The sequence below is a fragment of the Mastomys coucha genome, unplaced genomic scaffold, assembly GCF_008632895.1.
Source record: "Mastomys coucha isolate ucsf_1 unplaced genomic scaffold, UCSF_Mcou_1 pScaffold21, whole genome shotgun sequence".
Classification (NCBI taxonomy): Eukaryota; Metazoa; Chordata; class Mammalia; order Rodentia; family Muridae; genus Mastomys; species Mastomys coucha.
Genome location: NW_022196904.1, coordinates 121,276,208 through 121,293,536, shown reverse-complemented (window position 1 = coordinate 121,293,536; position 17,329 = coordinate 121,276,208). Strand labels below are relative to the sequence as shown.

Genomic DNA, 17,329 nt, shown 5'->3' with positions numbered 1-17,329 from the left:
TATGGATGGAGACAAATAAACAGTGGCTGCAGAAGGAACCTAGTGTGTCCGCGTGTCTTCTTCCCGGCAATAGGACCACGCGGGCTACACATGTGTGTGTGTGTGTGTGTGTGTGTGTGTGCGCGCGCGCGCGTGCTCATGCATGTGTAGTTCACCTGGGCCAGGGGTAAGCAGGGAATAGTGGCCCAGAGAAGACATGGCTACAGATGAGAGGGCTGAGAGCAGCATAGGGGTAGGTGTTCTGTGAACATTCTCAACAATAATCCACCACCATTCTACCCCATGCAGACTCTGGCTCTGAGATGTGTCTTAGGCCTCTGCTCTCAGCCTCGGTTTCCCCAGAGCTGAACTTGTGGTCCTCCTCTGGCTTCAACGTCTCCTCTGCTCCTTCCAGTAGGGTCAACCTGAAAATCATCTCACACTAGAGACAAGGTCACCCTGGGTGAGCTCACAGGACCATCAGCTCTTTGATGTGATCTAAGGGGCAACAGCAGCATGGGTTCCATGGTGCTGGAGGGGTATAAAGGATGGGCGGAGAGCACTACAATAGCTGACAGGACTTCAGGCTGAACTGAGCTCTGAAAGAGAAACATGTGGCTGAAGAGGAAGGTGGGAAGTGTTTACAGTCACAGATGGGGGCTTCTACGTGATTGGATGGATGGTGTCTATCAAAGTACTGACTGGTGGTGGAGGCAAGCTTGCCTTAGAATTTATACAAAGTGATGGATGGTGGAGAGAGAGACATGTTCTTCAGGGACAAATGCACATATACAAAAAGACACGAGAATAGAAGATAGGGGTGGCTTGAAAGAGGTGGGGATCTAATAGGATGGGAAGGGGACAAGGGAGCATAATCAGGGTGAAGATGATCAAAGTATGCTATGTATGTATATGAAAATGTCATAATGAAGCCCATCATTATTTGTAATTAATGTGCTAGAAAAAAAACATTTAAAGAGATAATGATAAGTGTAGCCAGAGATATTAGGGGGCAGAGAGGTTGGGGTTCCCATAGAGGTTGGGGTTTCCATGTTAGGTTTGGGAGTTTACTATAGATGTGTGGGTACATATGCATATGCATGATACCTTTCAAGGAGTGCCTCTAAGCTTGTGTGGACACAGCTTGCAGTGCTCAGCAGGACGACCAAACTCTATACAGAAAATGAGTCTCACTCCGAGGGCACCGGGATGCTTTCCAAGGATTTTAAGTTAAACAGGAGGATGCCAACGTTAAAATAATAGTGTATTTAAAATGTCAAGCTATAGAGAACGGGTCAGAGAAGAAAAGAGAAGAGGCAGGATTAGAGGACCCCTGGGAATCTAGGGGAAGCATGGCCAGGGCTTCTCTGAGTCAGTGCTGGGGACAAGGGAGGGAAGACGGGCTGATGGGGTCAGGGCTGTGTTTAGAGTCTGACAGCACTGATGGGCCAGCAAAAGGCATGAAGAAAGCTGTCAGCACAAGCTCCTCCCTGAAGAATGGCTCTGAAATCAGCTTCCCTCTGCTGCTGCTGATGCCACAGACTTTCTAGGGTTTTCCTCCTCCACAGCTTGAGTGATGCTCGAAAAATGATTTTGCTCACTGCTGATAACGTGCCTTCTCTGGGGGTAATTCCTTGTTTCTGTATCTCATCCATGCCAGCACTCAAAGAATTGTTCTTGACTCTTAACCACCCACACACCACCTCAGTTCTGGAGAAGAAAACTGGGATGCATGAGATGGGAAAGGGTTTGTGTCACTGGAGTACTTGGGACCATGTGTGCGTGCAACCTATCTCCAGCTTATGCAAGGAGCTAAAGGGGCAAGGTGGTCTTGGCTTTGCAAGGCAGAGTCAGCAATTTGGTGGTTCATCTCCCAAATGCCCTGTTCTTCTTGTCATGAGCAGAGTATTTTACACACACACACACACACACACACACACACACACACACACACACACTTTGTGTTCTTCACAGTGATGTCAGAACTTAATTGAATAACAATAAATTCACAAGCTATTATTGGCAACAATGTACCAAGCAGTCCTGATTTCTCTTGATAGCTGGCTGTGGGCAAACACAGGCTCTTTGATTTCAACCTTAACTAATATTAATGCTCTGCTGGCACATTCTACATCACATAGTAAATCTGTCTATCAGTGTATATATGGGTGGGTTGCATAATGGCTTCTGTATGGTAAAAGAGGCCACAGAAGAGTTCAAGGGATTTGAAGAGGTCCTCTAGGGGCAGAGACAGAGTTGATTCAGGTGCAGTAATTGCTGGTGGTTACGTGAGAGGCCAAGTGGCTTCCACAGACCACAGGTGCAGGTATGGCCCAGGTGTTTAGATGCAAGGACATTATTGACTTGTGAGCTGCAATTAATGGGCCATTGGAAGGGCAATAAGACATAGCTCTTGAAAGGGACTTCCTTAGGAGCCTGAAGTCGCTACTCTGGTGGTTTTGGGTCTCCTACAGGTAGCGTGTATGGTGGGCTCTTCTGAGCTTTCACTGTAGATGATGCATCATGAGAGCTCCAAGCTCATAAGCATGGATGTCAGAAAGACAAGACCACCTCTCCTTGAAGTTTTGGAGTAGTCATCAAAGGGAGAATGCAGTCTCAGTAAGAGGGGGCGAGGTTTGCACTCCTGGCCTTGCTGGTGGCTGATGCTGCAACTGAAGCTGAGCCTGAAGAGGCAGAGCACAGCCTGGGGGTGTTTCTTAAGCTCCCTTTGATTCTAGGCAATGCTTTTCACTTAGCACTTTAATCAGAGTCCCATCACTTGGAATAAGAGGCTGAGTTGCCCACAGCTGTGGCAAGCTAGCTTCTTTGGGACAGCCAGAGCCTTGCTCCTGCTCCTGCTCTGTGGAGCCCACACTCTGCTCCAGGATGCCCAAGGATGTCTTATTTATTTATTCTTCTGACAGTGCCAGGGATCAAATCCAGGACCCTGCATATGTTGTGCAAGTACTCTTCTACTGAACCTCAACTGAGCCTCTCAGGAGATCAGGATGTTCAGTGCCTCTCCCCTTTGGGAACAGAAGGTTAGGCACACAGCTGCGATTCTGCATGTTGTCCAGGAGGCATTGAAGGTTAAAGGAAATTCCATGAATAATTCTGAGGAGCCACCCTCAGCCTTACCCTGCCCCACCTGGAAATTCCATCCCATTGAAAGCATCCACTTGAGAGCTAGGAGGAAAGGAAGAGGAGAGGGCACTTTGTTGATGTCCTGTAGCCTTTTCCCTGGGGTGGGGTGGAGGCAGTCAACTCTCTCAGTTTCTGACAAGGGCAAGGATTAATGCTAAGATCCCAGAACTGCTAAAGACCCATAGAGAAGCAAGTATGTGTCAGAGCCAGAAGTAATGTTTGAGTCTTCAGTCAGTGGAGGTTGGCCAAATCCTGTGGGGTGCTTTGAGAGCCTAAAGAAGACCTCTTTTGCTATTCTGCCAGAGGAGCAGATATGCACCTGTCTGCAGGCGTAATCCATTATGCACTAGGTGCAGCTTTCAGCACGTCCCCAGTATTCTCAAGTAACCCTGCCAACTCAGCAGGTGCATACAGTTTTTCTCCTTTGGGGGACCATCCTGGTTAGAGTTACTATTGCCCCGATAAAGCACCATGATCAAAAGCAAGTTGGGGAGGAAAAGGTTTATTTGGCTCACACCTCCACATCACTGTTCATCATTGAAGGAGGTCAAGACAGAAACTCAAGCAGGGCAGGAGCCTACAGGCAGGAGCTGATGCAGAGGCCATGGACGGGTGCTGCTGGCTGGCTTACTCTCATGGCTTGCTCAGCCTGCTTTCTTATAGAGCTCTGGACCGCCGGTCCTCTCTGGCCCCACCCACAATGGATTGGACTCTCCCACACTACTGACTAAATCAGAAAATGTTAATACTTGCCTGCAGCCAGATCTTATATAGGTAAGCTCTCAGTTGAGATTCCTTCCTCTCAGATGCCTCTAGCTTGTGCCAAGTTGACATAAAACTATCTAGCACAGGGACTGAGTGAACTGAGTTATAAACTTCCTGTTGTGTAGCACCGGGGAAAGAGCTGAGCATGCATGCTTGTGGCTTTGGCACACCTCAAGAGAGTCTGTGACATTTCAGCTTTATAAAGATCCAGTCTAGGATCCCTTCCAGGCAGAAGCAGCAGCCACTGCTATAGGCAGGAAAGACCTTCCCCATCTCAACATGGCCTTTCCCAGTGTCCCATCTTGTTCTCCTGGGATGCTCTTCTTCCATCTGAGAAGGGGACTGGAAGGGTCCCTTTCCTGTAGGCAACCATGCTGTACTTCTCCGCGCAGGTAGAGCCCTCTGCAGAGTATCTCACTCCAGCTTCAGCCCTGGCCCTCTGCCCATCTAGGCTGTCAACAATATCCCAGCACCCTGGCCTTAGCCAGTTGACATACTGGGCCTCTACTGTACTTCCAGTGGGACTATTTTTATGGTCCTGATTGTTGTCTTTCGGATCCAGCCTCATTGCTTGGCATGCCAGCAGTTGGAATGCAGCCCTCAATTGGGCCTTCCGTGGCCACTGAGGCTTGCCTTTTGTTGATCACTCATGTCCTGTGAAACTGGCAAGTCCCTTTGGAGATGCTATTTGAGGCTCCAGATACTGAGCTGATATTGCTGTGCCACTGATGTTCATGACTGCATATTGCGACTTCTCGTGAATGAACATGTAGGACCTAGTGTGCTAATCTAAAGTTTTTGTTAGAAGATGGCACTGTAAAAGTAAAACCATGACTGTCCCAGGATGTGAAATGAAAATGTGTCACCTTCATTTAACTTATCACTTAATGCAAAAAGTGTAATTCAAACCACATGTACATTTTGTGATATAGAAACGAGTTTAGATGCAGGATGCTGGCAAGCAACGGTCCCGAAATGAACTTAGAAACAGAGAGGACACTGGTTCATCTCCATGGGACAACCTGCACACCATTCCCCTGGGCGAGGTTTACTTGACCATCTGTGGACAGGAATCATTCGCAAGGATAAGTTTTTATAATTGCAAAACCATAGACCAGGAAAGAATCAAGCTCCTACAGACTGGCTAAGTCTGCAGGGATATACCAGCCAGGTCTACAGGGGTGCACTGGCCAGGGAATCAGGGGCTTTCTGCTAATTTTCTTTTTTTTTTCACATTTTCCACCTGATACATTCTCAAGGACTCAGGCATGTTTGTGCAGGTAAAACATCTGTTGAGCTGCATTTGGCTCTTTTCATCCTGAGGTGAGGCTCTGGGCAAGCAGGTGGCTAATCCAGGCTGGGGGAAAAACAGGCTTCTAATCCAAACTGGATTCTAAGTTCATTCCTGAATTGTCAGAGGAGGAGGTGGTGGAGGCAGGAGGTTGGAAGTCAGCTGTGGGGTCTGTAGAACTGCACCCTGGTTCAGGCGTAAGCATCTTACCTTTGATCTTGAGAATTCTGTATGTTCGCTCCCCACATGACCATAGTGAGTCAACAGTAGACAGTTCTTTTAAATGACTCATTGGTGTAGGAGAAATGGTGTCTCCACCCCCTGAGATAAAGTGATCCTGATCCCAAGCACTTCATCCAAAGAACTCTTTTGAAACTGGAGGCAGCTATGGAAGAGAGAGAAGGCCATGTGACGACAGAATGGAGATTGAGGGGTTGCAACTGCCACCAAAGGACACCTAGATAACTGACTGACAAGGCTGGAAGATGCTCAGAGGGATCCTCCCTACAGACTTTGAAGGAAAGAACATAGCTCTGGGGATACCTTGGTTTTGAATTTCTAGCCCTTAGATCTGTAAAATCTGTAAGATTTTAACTTTTTTTTTTTTTTAGCCACATAATTGGTGACACTTTGCCCTAAGAAACTACTGCAGTTACTATGGGCATCATGGTCATTCTGGGAAGATGTCCTGAGGCTTTGAGGACCTCCCTGTTGTTATTAATCTGGCATCTTGGTGGGGTGTACTTTTGTTTTTCACCTTTCAAATGTTGATAATGGCCTTACATGCCAGAAGTTAAAAGTGGTATATATGGTGGAGGCTCCCGTTGAGAACTTGGGAATGAAGGACAGATAGGATAGCTCACTGAAAACTGTAGTCAAACCAACACAGAGTGTGGCTGGGGAAATGATGGGTAATTCTGGCTTGGACAAATCCTAGATCTTTCTCAGTAGATCCCAGAATCTGTTAACAAGAAGGTAGAGGCTCATCAGACATGGGATAGTCAAAGAAGGGCCACGGGGCTTGTGTCGGACAGTGCATCTCAGGGCAGGGGGGACATTAGGCTCCACCTTTCTGAACGTTAGGTTCACTGTCCTTTCTATGTGGAAGGTGGAGCTGGGCCTCCTGAAGAAAGGTGGGAGCAAACAGTATGGGAGGATTTGGGTTCCACTGTGGAGCCTTATTGCCAGGGTGTATGACAGATTTGGGTGCTGCTGCCAAGACGTCTCAAATGACTAGGTAGTACCCCTAGCACTTCATCCAAGCACATGAGCTCTATGCCTACAGATCTGCCCCACTAGCCAGCCTTGCCAATGTGGGAGATAAGAGAATGTTGATCCCTTGCCCCTGGTATCTTAGGGACCAACTTCCCAGGCGGTCCTGACCAGGCATGTTTGGAGTACCAAGGCTTGGGAACAGATTCACTGGGTGCCTTACTGCACTAGACTTGTATGTTTGCCTGTGTCTTGCCTCTGTTGAGTTACGTTGTTTGTCTGCCTGTCTATGCTTGATGAAGTCCCAGCCACGCTGGTTCTTCTCTAAGAGAGCTTGCCCTGCCCACCCCCTTGCTTCTGATCCAGGTGCTACACTGCACACATTGCATGCTGAGGCTCATGTTAATTCCAAGAACCCTGGCTATTTGCTCGAATGCCTCTCACCTTCCTCCTGGTACCTTGTAAATGAGGATCCTGAGGCTGAGACAGCTCCATACTGGCCCAAGGCCACCACCGAAAAGTAAGTTTCAGGGATGGAATTGGAACTCAGGCGTGCATGACTCTGAAGTTCCTTCAATATCACCTTGCTGAAAAAATGCACTATTATTTAGAAGACTGAAACCCACCAGGGGCCCTAGAGAGGGGCCTTTGTACTCACTCGCCTTTTGTCTGTCTGCAGGATAGTGCCCTAAGCTGCTTTTTTGGCTTTGGTTAAATATGCTAGATATGTTTCCAACCTTCTCCAAACAGACCCAGGTAGAAAAGATCACCATAGCAACCCTTGCTACAGCTTCAGAAAAAAAAAAAAAAGCTATCTTGGATCCCAACACTTAGTACTCTGTGGGTCTGAGGGACAGGTTTAATTGGCACCGTTCCTTAGTTGGCTCAGTGGATACCCTTCCTGGCTTTGTGTCCCTGACATGGTATCTAGGATACTGGGAAACATGATGTGTTTGCCCCTGAAGCAGAGGAGTGGCTGGCTGTACCCTTGGCATGGTCTATTTTGTCTAATCAGGGGGATTGACTGGAACTCTGGTTGAGCTCTAATAAGTCCACCTGTGTCCTTGGGTTACCAGACTGAGGACTGCCTATTGCTGCCACCATTCATTCCGTATGGAAGACCCACCACCTCCAAGAAGCCAGATAGTATAGAGCAGCTTCAGGTTTCTGGATGGCTGTGGCAGATATGGCCACCCACCCCTGCTTTTTCTTTCTTGCTGAAGGTATCATGGTGTGTGTTTTCTTTCCTCGGGCTCCCTTCCCCTCCATGTGGTCCCATGATACACTGGCTAATAGGAAGGAGGGATATCTTGTGAAGATTTCTGAGAACATTAACCCCTTCCTTTAAGCAAGAAAAGCCTCTTTGTCCCCTTGCCAGGGAGGCCTGACAAGGAAGATAGATGATGCTGATGTAGGCTAACACGGTGGTGGGCTGTCCAAGTCTCTGTGTGTGTGCCCCTCTATCCCTTGCTGTGTGACATCTGGGGTCCCCTGCTGCCAGAGCTCTTACACCACAGGGTGTGGAGCTTGGCAATGACTTGGTTCACCTGGAAGTTCGTGAGAACTGCAGACTCAGCCCTCTGATCTGCAGACACACTCATCTTAACATGATCCCCCGGGTTTCCAGGACAGCCTGGGCTATACAGAGAAACGCTGTCTCGGGAGGGGGGATCCCCCTGGGCAATGTAGAGGAACGAGGAGCTGACCATTGAGAGAGAGAAAAAAGAGAGACAGAAGAGGCCTAGAAAGATGGAGAAAGACAGACAGAGACAGAGACACATAGGTAGAGAGAGATTAGAGAGAAAGAGAGACATAGACACAGAGGGACAGTGTCAGAGAAAGATGAGATATGGACACAGAGACAGTCAGGCAGAAACAAAGAAAAAGTCAGACAGGAACACACAGAGACAAAGACATAGAGAGAGGGAGATGGTGGGGTAGGGTGGGAGGAGGCCCAGCTGCAGGCTACAGCCTGAGATCCTAGCTGTCTCAGCCAATCTGCAGGGTGCAGGGCACACAGGCACCAGGGTCCTGGCCCCTTAGAGGGGTCTTTTCTCATGTTTCCCAAACACTGACCTTGATGTTTAGGAAGCTCAAAAATTTACCTTGAAAAAGAAAACTTGGGCCTATATTTCTTTGTTTCAAAAAACCCATTTCCTTCTTAGGTAGGTTCCCAGGTAAGCTGAATTAGGTTAGGTTGGTGGGATGAGACAGAATAAGCTCCAGGTCCATGAAATCCTCAGGAGGCAGCTGAAAAGGAATTCCATCTCAGGCAAGAAGACTCAGTTCCTGAAGAGGGCGAAAGGTTCTGATTTCACAGGGAAGATATTTTTAATGCCGCCTCCCCCCTACCCCCACTTCACAGCAATAATCAAAGTTGGTATGTATCCAAGTGGTTTTGGGGTTGAGAACTTCAAAACTGCAGTGCATTAAGAAGGGTCCTCAGCTTCACTGTAGGAGAGCACCTGGCTGACAGAAAATTCACCCCTGCCCCCAGTAGGGAGTAGATCAATCTCTGAGGGGACTGGGGCCTTTCTTGAGGCCTTTCAGCTGCTAGGTGGTGGGGTTAAGACTAGAATCTGAGTCTAGATTTCGTTTCTTTCCCTGTTTGCCTTGCTCCATCAAAGGATGCTCAAGGTGGTCTGGATGCCTCTATTTAGTCAGGGAATGTCTAGAGAGGTGGGCCTCCAGCCCAGCCCAGCTTCTCCATCTGATTGAGATGAGACTAATTAAAGCATGTGGTGTCTTCATCCCTCCCCTCAAGGCTGGCTCTTCGATGTAGAGTGGCATGAAGGTCCAGGAAGGAATGAGACCCTAGGGAAGGAAACTGATTGCTACACACAGAAGGGGAGAAGGATTTGGCTACAACCAGAGATAAGGAGGCTGTAGCACAACCAAGGACCAGGGAAGAGAACATGGAAGGCATTCAATGTGCTGTTGTCTGTGAGACTTGAGTAGAGGCTCGGTTTCAAAAAGACTGTATGTGGTGTGTGATATCATTTTCCCTTGAAAAGGAACATTCAATGAAGACCTAGGTTCCTTCTTAAGGCTTATTAGAGCGTCTAGTTTTAGAGCTGTGTGACCCCCCCTACTGATGTACAGGATTCATTCCAGGCTGAGGTGCCTTGGGAGACAAAATTGCAAACTTTGGGTAGTAACTCCTCTGTGTGGCCATTGCCAAAGGCAACAGACCCTCTGACCCATACAGATCCACCCACACTTCTAGAAGCTGGCAAGCAGCTCAGGGGAGCAGCCGACAGTGTCTGAGCAATCGCTTAGCTCCTGCTCACCTGCCCAGACAATCTTGAGTGAATGGTTTACCCCGTGGTCCTGGCTGCTCTTCGTGTCTACCGGCTTTGGGAGGTTGGTATATAGTCTTCAAGACCCAGTTTTCCTGTCTGTGAAACCAGGATGATAACACAACTTCAGAGAGTTATTTGGGGGATTCAGTTAAAATCATGATATAATGCACAATGTCAACTCCCTGGTAAAATTTTGATGATGCTGGTCCTCATCATTTGCTTTCTGTTGCTGTGATAAAACACTGACAAAAAGCAACTTGGATTAATTGGTGGAGAAGGTTTACTTGGCTTACAGTTCATAGTCCATCACTGAAGGAAGCCAAGGCAGGAGCTTGAAGAAGAAACCAGGCAGGAGCACTGTTTACTTCCAGACTCACATTCAGCTACCTTCTTTATATTGCCCTGGCTCACCTGCCCAGGGGTAGCACTGCCCACAGTAGGCTGGGCCCTCCCCTGTCAGTCAACAACCAAGTAGGTGCCCCACAGAGCCATCCGATGCATGCAGTTCCTCAGTTGAGGATCCCACTTTCCAAGCATCTCTAATCAGTGTCAAGTTGATGAAAATGAACCAGTACAGTGATGATGGTGGTGGTGGTGTCATAGCGCATATTCCCAACCTAACAGGGTCTAGAATCACAGGAGGCAAAGCTCTGGGTTATTACTGTGAGAAAAATCTCTAGAAAACGTTGATTGACATATCTTAACTGTAGGTGGCACCATTCCATAGAATGGGATCCTGGACCAGATAAAAAGGACACAGTGAGCTGAGCACCAACATTCATTTCTGCTTCCTGATGGCCTGGTCATTGTGAGTGGCTGCCGCAAGCTCCTGCAGCCATGCTTTCTCTGCCATGATGGACTGACCCTCAAACTGTGAGCGGAGATAAACATAAACGTTCTCCCTGACGTTGCTTTTGTCAAAACATTGTATCATAGCAACAGGAAGAGAAATTAATAAAGGTGGGGTGAGAGTGGTGACATTTATGCTTGTTCCTCTGGCTGGATCTCTGCTCAGAGTTCTTCTTGATGCCATCCTTTGTATTGGCTCTTTATTCTCCCAACTTTCAACCTTTCATTTCACCTCTCAAGCTTACAAGTGTTTGATGTCAACCCAGGGGACACTTAATCACCTTGGGACAAGTAGGACATAGCCTAGAAGAGAACAATGGAGGCCTTCCTTGGTGTGTTCTTTCTCCAGATTCTGGAACATTCTAAGCAGGCTTTCTATAAACTGCTTTATAACTATAGGTTGTGTGTTGAGCGACAATTGCTGTCTGTCAGGTCAAAAAGGGACTCCAGGGATGGAGAGATGGCTCAGTGGTTAAGAGCACTGACTGCTCTTCCAGGGTCCTGAGTTCAATTCCCAGCAACCACATGGTGGCTCACAACCATCTGTGAAGGGATCTAATGCCCTCTTCTGGTGTGTCTGAAGACAGCAACAGTGTATTCACATAAATAAATGAATAAAAAAAAATAAATATGTACATACATAAATATATCTTTAAAAAATGATAATAATAAAGGGCCCCAATTCTCTAAACTCCAAAAGGCAGTCCACATGTCCAGAAATAAGCTTGAGCTGTACCACAGCTTTCCTGGCCATTGGATACAAGTCAGCATTCCTCAGAAACTTGTGAATCTGGCTTCCTTCTGCTAAAAGGAATCATTTCCCTTATCTTTGGCAGAAGGGAAGCATGGCTTCCTGTGGGGACTATCAACATACCAAAGCCCAGGCTGGCCTCCAGGTTCTCTCTGTCCTTACTCACAAGCACTGGTTAAACATCTGAAAGTCCACACTAGCCTTCTGGCCCTTCCCTCCCACAGTTCCTCATTTTCCTTATAGCCCAGCCGCTCTGGCCATTCTTCCCCTTCAACCCCCTCTGTTCTACATCTTTTTGCTCTCTTGCTCTCACCACCAACCCTCTCCCCCATACACCATGTTCTCTCCTCTCTTGCAGGTTACTGTGGTCATATCTAGTTTGCTCCTTCTCTCTGTTCTGGACAGAAGCCCCTAATAGTGGAGAAGTCATGTTGGTAGTTTCTTTATTGTGTCCCCTTGTGTACACTGCCATCATCTTACCCTGTGCTGAGCATGCACGGGCAGTACCTCATGGTTTTGGGGTCTCCTCTAGGCAGCCCCTCTTTGGAAGACTGGCCTGAGACTGGCCCCTCAGTTCATTCTCCCTTGCCAGGGGGAAGCTGCTTTCTTTGGAATCCCCTACCCTTGCTCTCTGGAAATACTTTCAGCTCAAGGCTTTCTTTATTTAAAAGGTGCTTTCTCTGCTATGGGTCTCATTTTCAGTCAAGGATTGTAAATTCTTTTATGAGTTGTGGTACCTTTGTATCCCTTCTGAATTCAGTAGCATTAATAGTTAATAGTTGGCAGGACTGAAGGTGCTTCATTGCCTCACGCCATGCACCTCTCCGCCTCTCAGGGAAGGAGATGGGACATCAGTTAAGTAACTTGCTTAATGAGTGGTACAGCTGTGGTGGAGGCAGAAGTATGCAGCAGAGCAGGACTGAGCGCCGCTGCTGTCTGGATTTCGAGGTCTGGCAAATTTGCCTCAGGACACTCTTGATGCTTGTTCTAGTTGAGGATGTCACTGCGTGACAGCCTGAGAAGGCTGGGTAGTGTGACCAAGCAGAACACAAAGGAAACTTTCAAAGGCACCTGCCAACAGCATACATACTTGTCTCAGTTTGCACAGCGTGCCCAGGGCTAGGTTATGTAGGAGGTGACACATGGCCACAACAGAGACATAGAAAAGCAGGAGAGTGGCTGCAGCCTCAGCCTCCACATCAGAGGGGCAGACAGGGAAGAAGAGCCTCCCACAGGAAAGCCAATGCTCTATTCTCAGTCTAACGGCTAGCTGTCGGCATGCCGCTTGCAGGATGAAGCTCGTTACTTGGAGTTTGGAGAGTGTCTCCTCATGTCTATGTCCACCAAAAGTTGAGACTTTATTTGGAAATAGAGCCTTTGTAAATGTAATCAAGTTCCAAGGTCAAGCTGGGTTAGTTTACAGTTAAATCCCATGTGACTACTGCCCTTTAAGAGGGAAATGTGGGTTTTCCCAAGAGGCTCGGTCTTCTCAGAAGTTATGCAGAAACCCCAAGGGTGCAGGCTCCCATCTGAACCATGGTGCTAGCTGTGGCCCCCAGGCAAACACACACTCAGCAGGAAGGACACCTTTGGAGAACACCTTTTTGTGAGTAACAGCAAAGTCTAGACCTCTCATCCATCCATCCATCCATCCATCCATCCATCCATCCATCCATCCATCCATCCTTCTTTCCTTCCTTCCATCTATCCACACATCCATCTACCCACCCATCCATCTGCCCATTTATCTATTCATCCATTCATGCACCTACACACTCATCCATTCCTTCACCTATCCATTTACCCATCTGTAGTAATTTGTATATGCTCAGGCTAGGGAGTGGCACTATTAGAGGGGGTAGCTCTGTTGGAGTAGATGTGGCCTTGATGGAGTAGGTGTGTCACTGTGGGTGTGGGCTTTAAGATCCCCATCCTAGCTGCCTTGAAGCCAGTATTCTGCTAGTAGGCTTCAAATGAAGATGTAGAACTCTCAGCTCTGCCTGCACTCTGTCTGCCTGGACTCTGCCATGCTCCCACCTTGATGATAATGGACTGAACCTCTGAACTTGTAAGCCAGCCCCAATTAAATATTGTCCTTAAAAGAGTTGCCTTGGTCATGGTGTCTGTTCACAGCAATAAAACCATAACTAAGACAACATCCATCCATCTACTCATCTATCCACCCATGCACCTGCCCATCTATCCATCCACCCACCAACCTATCCATCCATCCATCCATCCATCCATCCATCCATCCATCCATCCATCCACATCAACACATCCATTTTCACATATATACTGCACACATTTCAAACATGAGGTTGTGAAGGAGTTATTTTTTTCAAAGGCTCCTTCACCTCCCTTGTTGATTCTGAGGCTCTTGGATTCCCCTGGTCCCTTTTGTGGGCAGTCTTTTCCCCTGGTGGTGGTCAGTCCTTTCCCTGTTATCTGCACCTTCCATGCCAAGGAGCATCACTCACTCATATTCTCTGTTAGGGTTGCCTATGGTCAAGCTATCCTCAAGGATATGGCTAGACAACAGAGTCTGGACTATCAATTAGGACTTCAGACAAATCCAAAGAGGGTGAGCTGCACTGTGGTAAGGAAAGATGTGTCAGTTTTCTGCTCCACTCTGGAGGGTGCCCAGGCGGCTTCACAGTAAATGTAGAAGGGCTGTAATAGTCCACCATTCAGCTAATTAAAATGAATGTCAGGAAATGCCGTTGTGAATTGTTTTTGGAGCATCTTTAAAAATGACTTGTTGGATCCATGCAGCCCTGAATCTTTTCTCCCCCATCCAGCTTTTACCGTAACTGGGAAATTAAAAGCACATGGCAGCTCTTAGGCTTGTTTTGAAGTTTCAAATCTAGACTCCCTTAGGAGAAATCTGAGGCTCAATCTGAAGTCCCATTTTGGCTTTCCACCCTCTGCACCGTGTAGTTCCTGAGGTGGTGGATGCAACGCTGCTTTGACACTGTGCACAGGAACTGTCCAAGCACCCAGGAGCCAGGGGAGGTGTCCCTGGCAGGAGAGAGCTGCAGGACTTTGAGAAAGTTGAAGACCAAGATAAGCTAAGCAAAGGCACAGGTGGCTAGAGACAGGAAAGCCTAAGGAGTCTCTCAGACTCCTCAAGTTCAGACTGTCCTGCAGGGCAAACCTCAGCACACAGCTCCATAGGGATTGGGGTGAAGGAGATTAGGGACCTTCCTGTGTGCACTCAGGAGAGGGAAAAGTCACACACATTTCAGTGGTAAATCTACCTTTTCTGCACATTTCCCTTACTGGGTGATGGATGGAGGTCCCAGGGTGGCAGCTGTGTGCAAGTGGGGAGTCAGACTCCTCAGAGAACCAGCTTTCTTTGGAACATAGCCCTGGCACACTAGACTGTCTTTGTTTATTACTGACGGAGGGAATGGAAGGAATGTCCAGAGGTGCTTGCCACATCTGTTTGTGCAGACATTCTGGGATATCAAGGGGACCCAGGCAGCAGGAAGTGGGACCTGGTATCAAGCTATATGTCCCCAGACTTTCCAGTACAATCTAGTGATACCTGAGAGGGTCTTTGGATGTGACTGTCAACAGAATGCTTTCAAATCCTGTTATATAGAAGCTACGGAAGGCAGAAGGACACCATAGTGAGGAGGAGGGAGAGGCAGTAAAACTTTGACTGGGAGCTCCCTCCAGGGTGCTCCAGCTTCCAGTTCCCAGTTTCCAGCCTTGGCTTTGCCTTGTCCAGTCTCTGCTTAGACTCACTCACTATATTCTTCAACCTCCCTTTGGTAATGTCCCTTTGGTAACCTCCCTTTGGTAATGTCCCTAAAGACATTAATAGGTATGGTAGAGAAGCCCCCAGTTTCCAGGGCCTGCTCAGCTTCTCTCACCTGGTTGGGAGTAGGGTGGGTGGGGATTTGGTATGCACTAGCATCTCCCACCCCCACTTCCCCAGAGCTCTAGCCTCAAACTCCTCCCAATCTTTCCTATTCACAGCATGCTAAGGATCCCTTTGCTGGCTTTTTAGATTGTTTTCTATGCTGGCTGCCAGAATCCTCAGCCATTGTCTGCCAGGTATTTCCTGCTCCACCCACGATAGCCCCTCCTTCCAGAGGTAGTCTTCTACTTTAAGGTTTCTGGTTTATCCTTGGGTTTTGGCTTAGCTTCTTACCAAGCAGTGGGAGGCAGCTGCAGTCTGTCTGTCCAGGCAGCTTCCATGGTTTCTCTGGAATGACTTCCACCACTGCCTCCTGGTTACTGCTCTTGTAGCACAAGTGACTCCAAATTCCATGGCGTGAAACATCCACCTCTGATGTTCAAATGGCAGTGGAGTCATTCAAATGGCATGGGGAGCCTGAACAGAGATGAGGGTTTGTTGGTTCCTGCATTTTGGATCTAAGAAGACAGAGTCTAGGAATGACAGTATGGCTGTACTTTGGTGTCATCTGTAGGCTCATTTACTAGCGTTTGGTATTGGAGACCAGCTCTGGCCTGGGTCCTCCCTTAGGGCCCTGATATGAGTATATGCATGTGACAACTCCAGTGGCTGCTTCAGCTTCCTCACAGTGTGATGGCCTGCTTCCAGGATGGTAGGTCCCAGCAGAACACAGCTGCATTTTCTGTCCATCTGCTAGTCATTGTGGTCATGGGAACAAGACATCACCGCCTGAAGGAGCAATGGCAAGGTCACGTGATCCAAGCATGTGGTGACATAGAGTATTTTTGGCAATATTGGGGATTGAACCCTAGGACTATGTATTACTGAGTTACAACCCCAGCCTTTCAAATTCACTTTAAAAAACAAAACAAAACAAAAACTTATTTGTGAAGATTCAATTCACATAGAATAAAACTGGGGCACGTTACACACACATTGTATCTTGGAAGATGACACACCTATTCTAAGGTCTACTTTGATTGTCTTTTTGTTTTGCTGTTTAATTTTTTAATTTTTTAAAATTTATTTATTTTTCCTATTTTTTATTAGATGTTTTCTTTATTTATAATATCTCCTTTCCCAGGTTCCCCTCCAAAGAAAAAAAAAAGAAAAGAAAAAAACCAAAAACTAAAACAATCCCCTGTTCCCTCCTCCCTCCCCCTGCTCACCATCCCATTAAATTTATTTATTTATTTATTTATTTATCTATTTATTTTTCATGTTTTAAAACTTTATTTGCATATTTAAAAAATTGTGCATTCCAGTAATTAAAATCGTTTGAACAAAAAAAAAAAATTGGCACTCTGATTAAACTGCATTTTACATCCTTCAGGACATCTTGGACCATCTAGAATTTTACTCTCTATTTCACCATCTCCCACCCAGCCTTTTCCTTCACCAACATGCAAGTTCTTTTCCCTCTCTGCCAGCCAGACCAGCAGATGAGTGGGAGAGGCAGGGGAGGCCTTCCTGCTCAGTAGTTCTGATTCTCTGATGTGAAAGGGGCAGCACAGTCAGTTAAAATTGATCCAACCTCTTTGCATCTTACAAAGTTAAACAGCTAAAAGAAGTAAAATAAGAAGGCAATGCTCGTGGAATGTACAGTGCATATTGGCGGCGCTCGCCTCAATACAATTCACCAGCTTGCTTCTCTTGTTCAATTGTTTCTTTTGAAGGCAGAGGATTTTTCTCTTGCGTTTCTGTCTTCTTCAATTTCGACTTATCAAATTTCTCCATCTCAGCCATAGCAGGTTTGTCAGACATGGTTGCTGGAAGGAGCCCAGAGAGCATTTTTTATTTTGTTGTTGTCGTTGTTTGGGTTTTTTTGAGGCAGGATTTCTCTGTCTAGCTCTGGTTGTCCTGGAGTCACCTGCCTCTGCCTTCTGAGTGCTGGAATTAAAGGTGTGACCATTTTAACAAAGGTCCTAGTGAGGTGAGAAGCCAGAGACCATGACTGGCCAACCCAGGTTGCCAGAGTCTCTGGAGTGAATCAAGGCTCTCTCACGGCACCCTCTTGTCCTATAACCAGAACAACCTTTGCAAGACAGATAGCAGACAGTGGGAGGTAGTCTGCCCATGGACCCTAGGAGACTTGGTAGATGTTCTTG

The 17,329-nt window shown here is 47.3% G+C and overlaps 1 protein-coding gene across 1 annotated transcript; it reads right to left on the bottom strand.

Moving 5' to 3' along the window:
* Positions 1-16,443: 16,443 nt before the first annotated feature.
* LOC116100927 (thymosin beta-4) lies at positions 16,444-17,006 on the bottom strand. The gene has a single exon (XM_031384638.1). It carries the CDS (start codon positions 16,983-16,985, stop codon positions 16,848-16,850), a length of 138 nt encoding a protein of 45 aa, XP_031240498.1. The 5' UTR covers positions 16,986-17,006; the 3' UTR covers positions 16,444-16,847.
* Between the last annotated feature and the right edge of the window lie 323 nt (positions 17,007-17,329).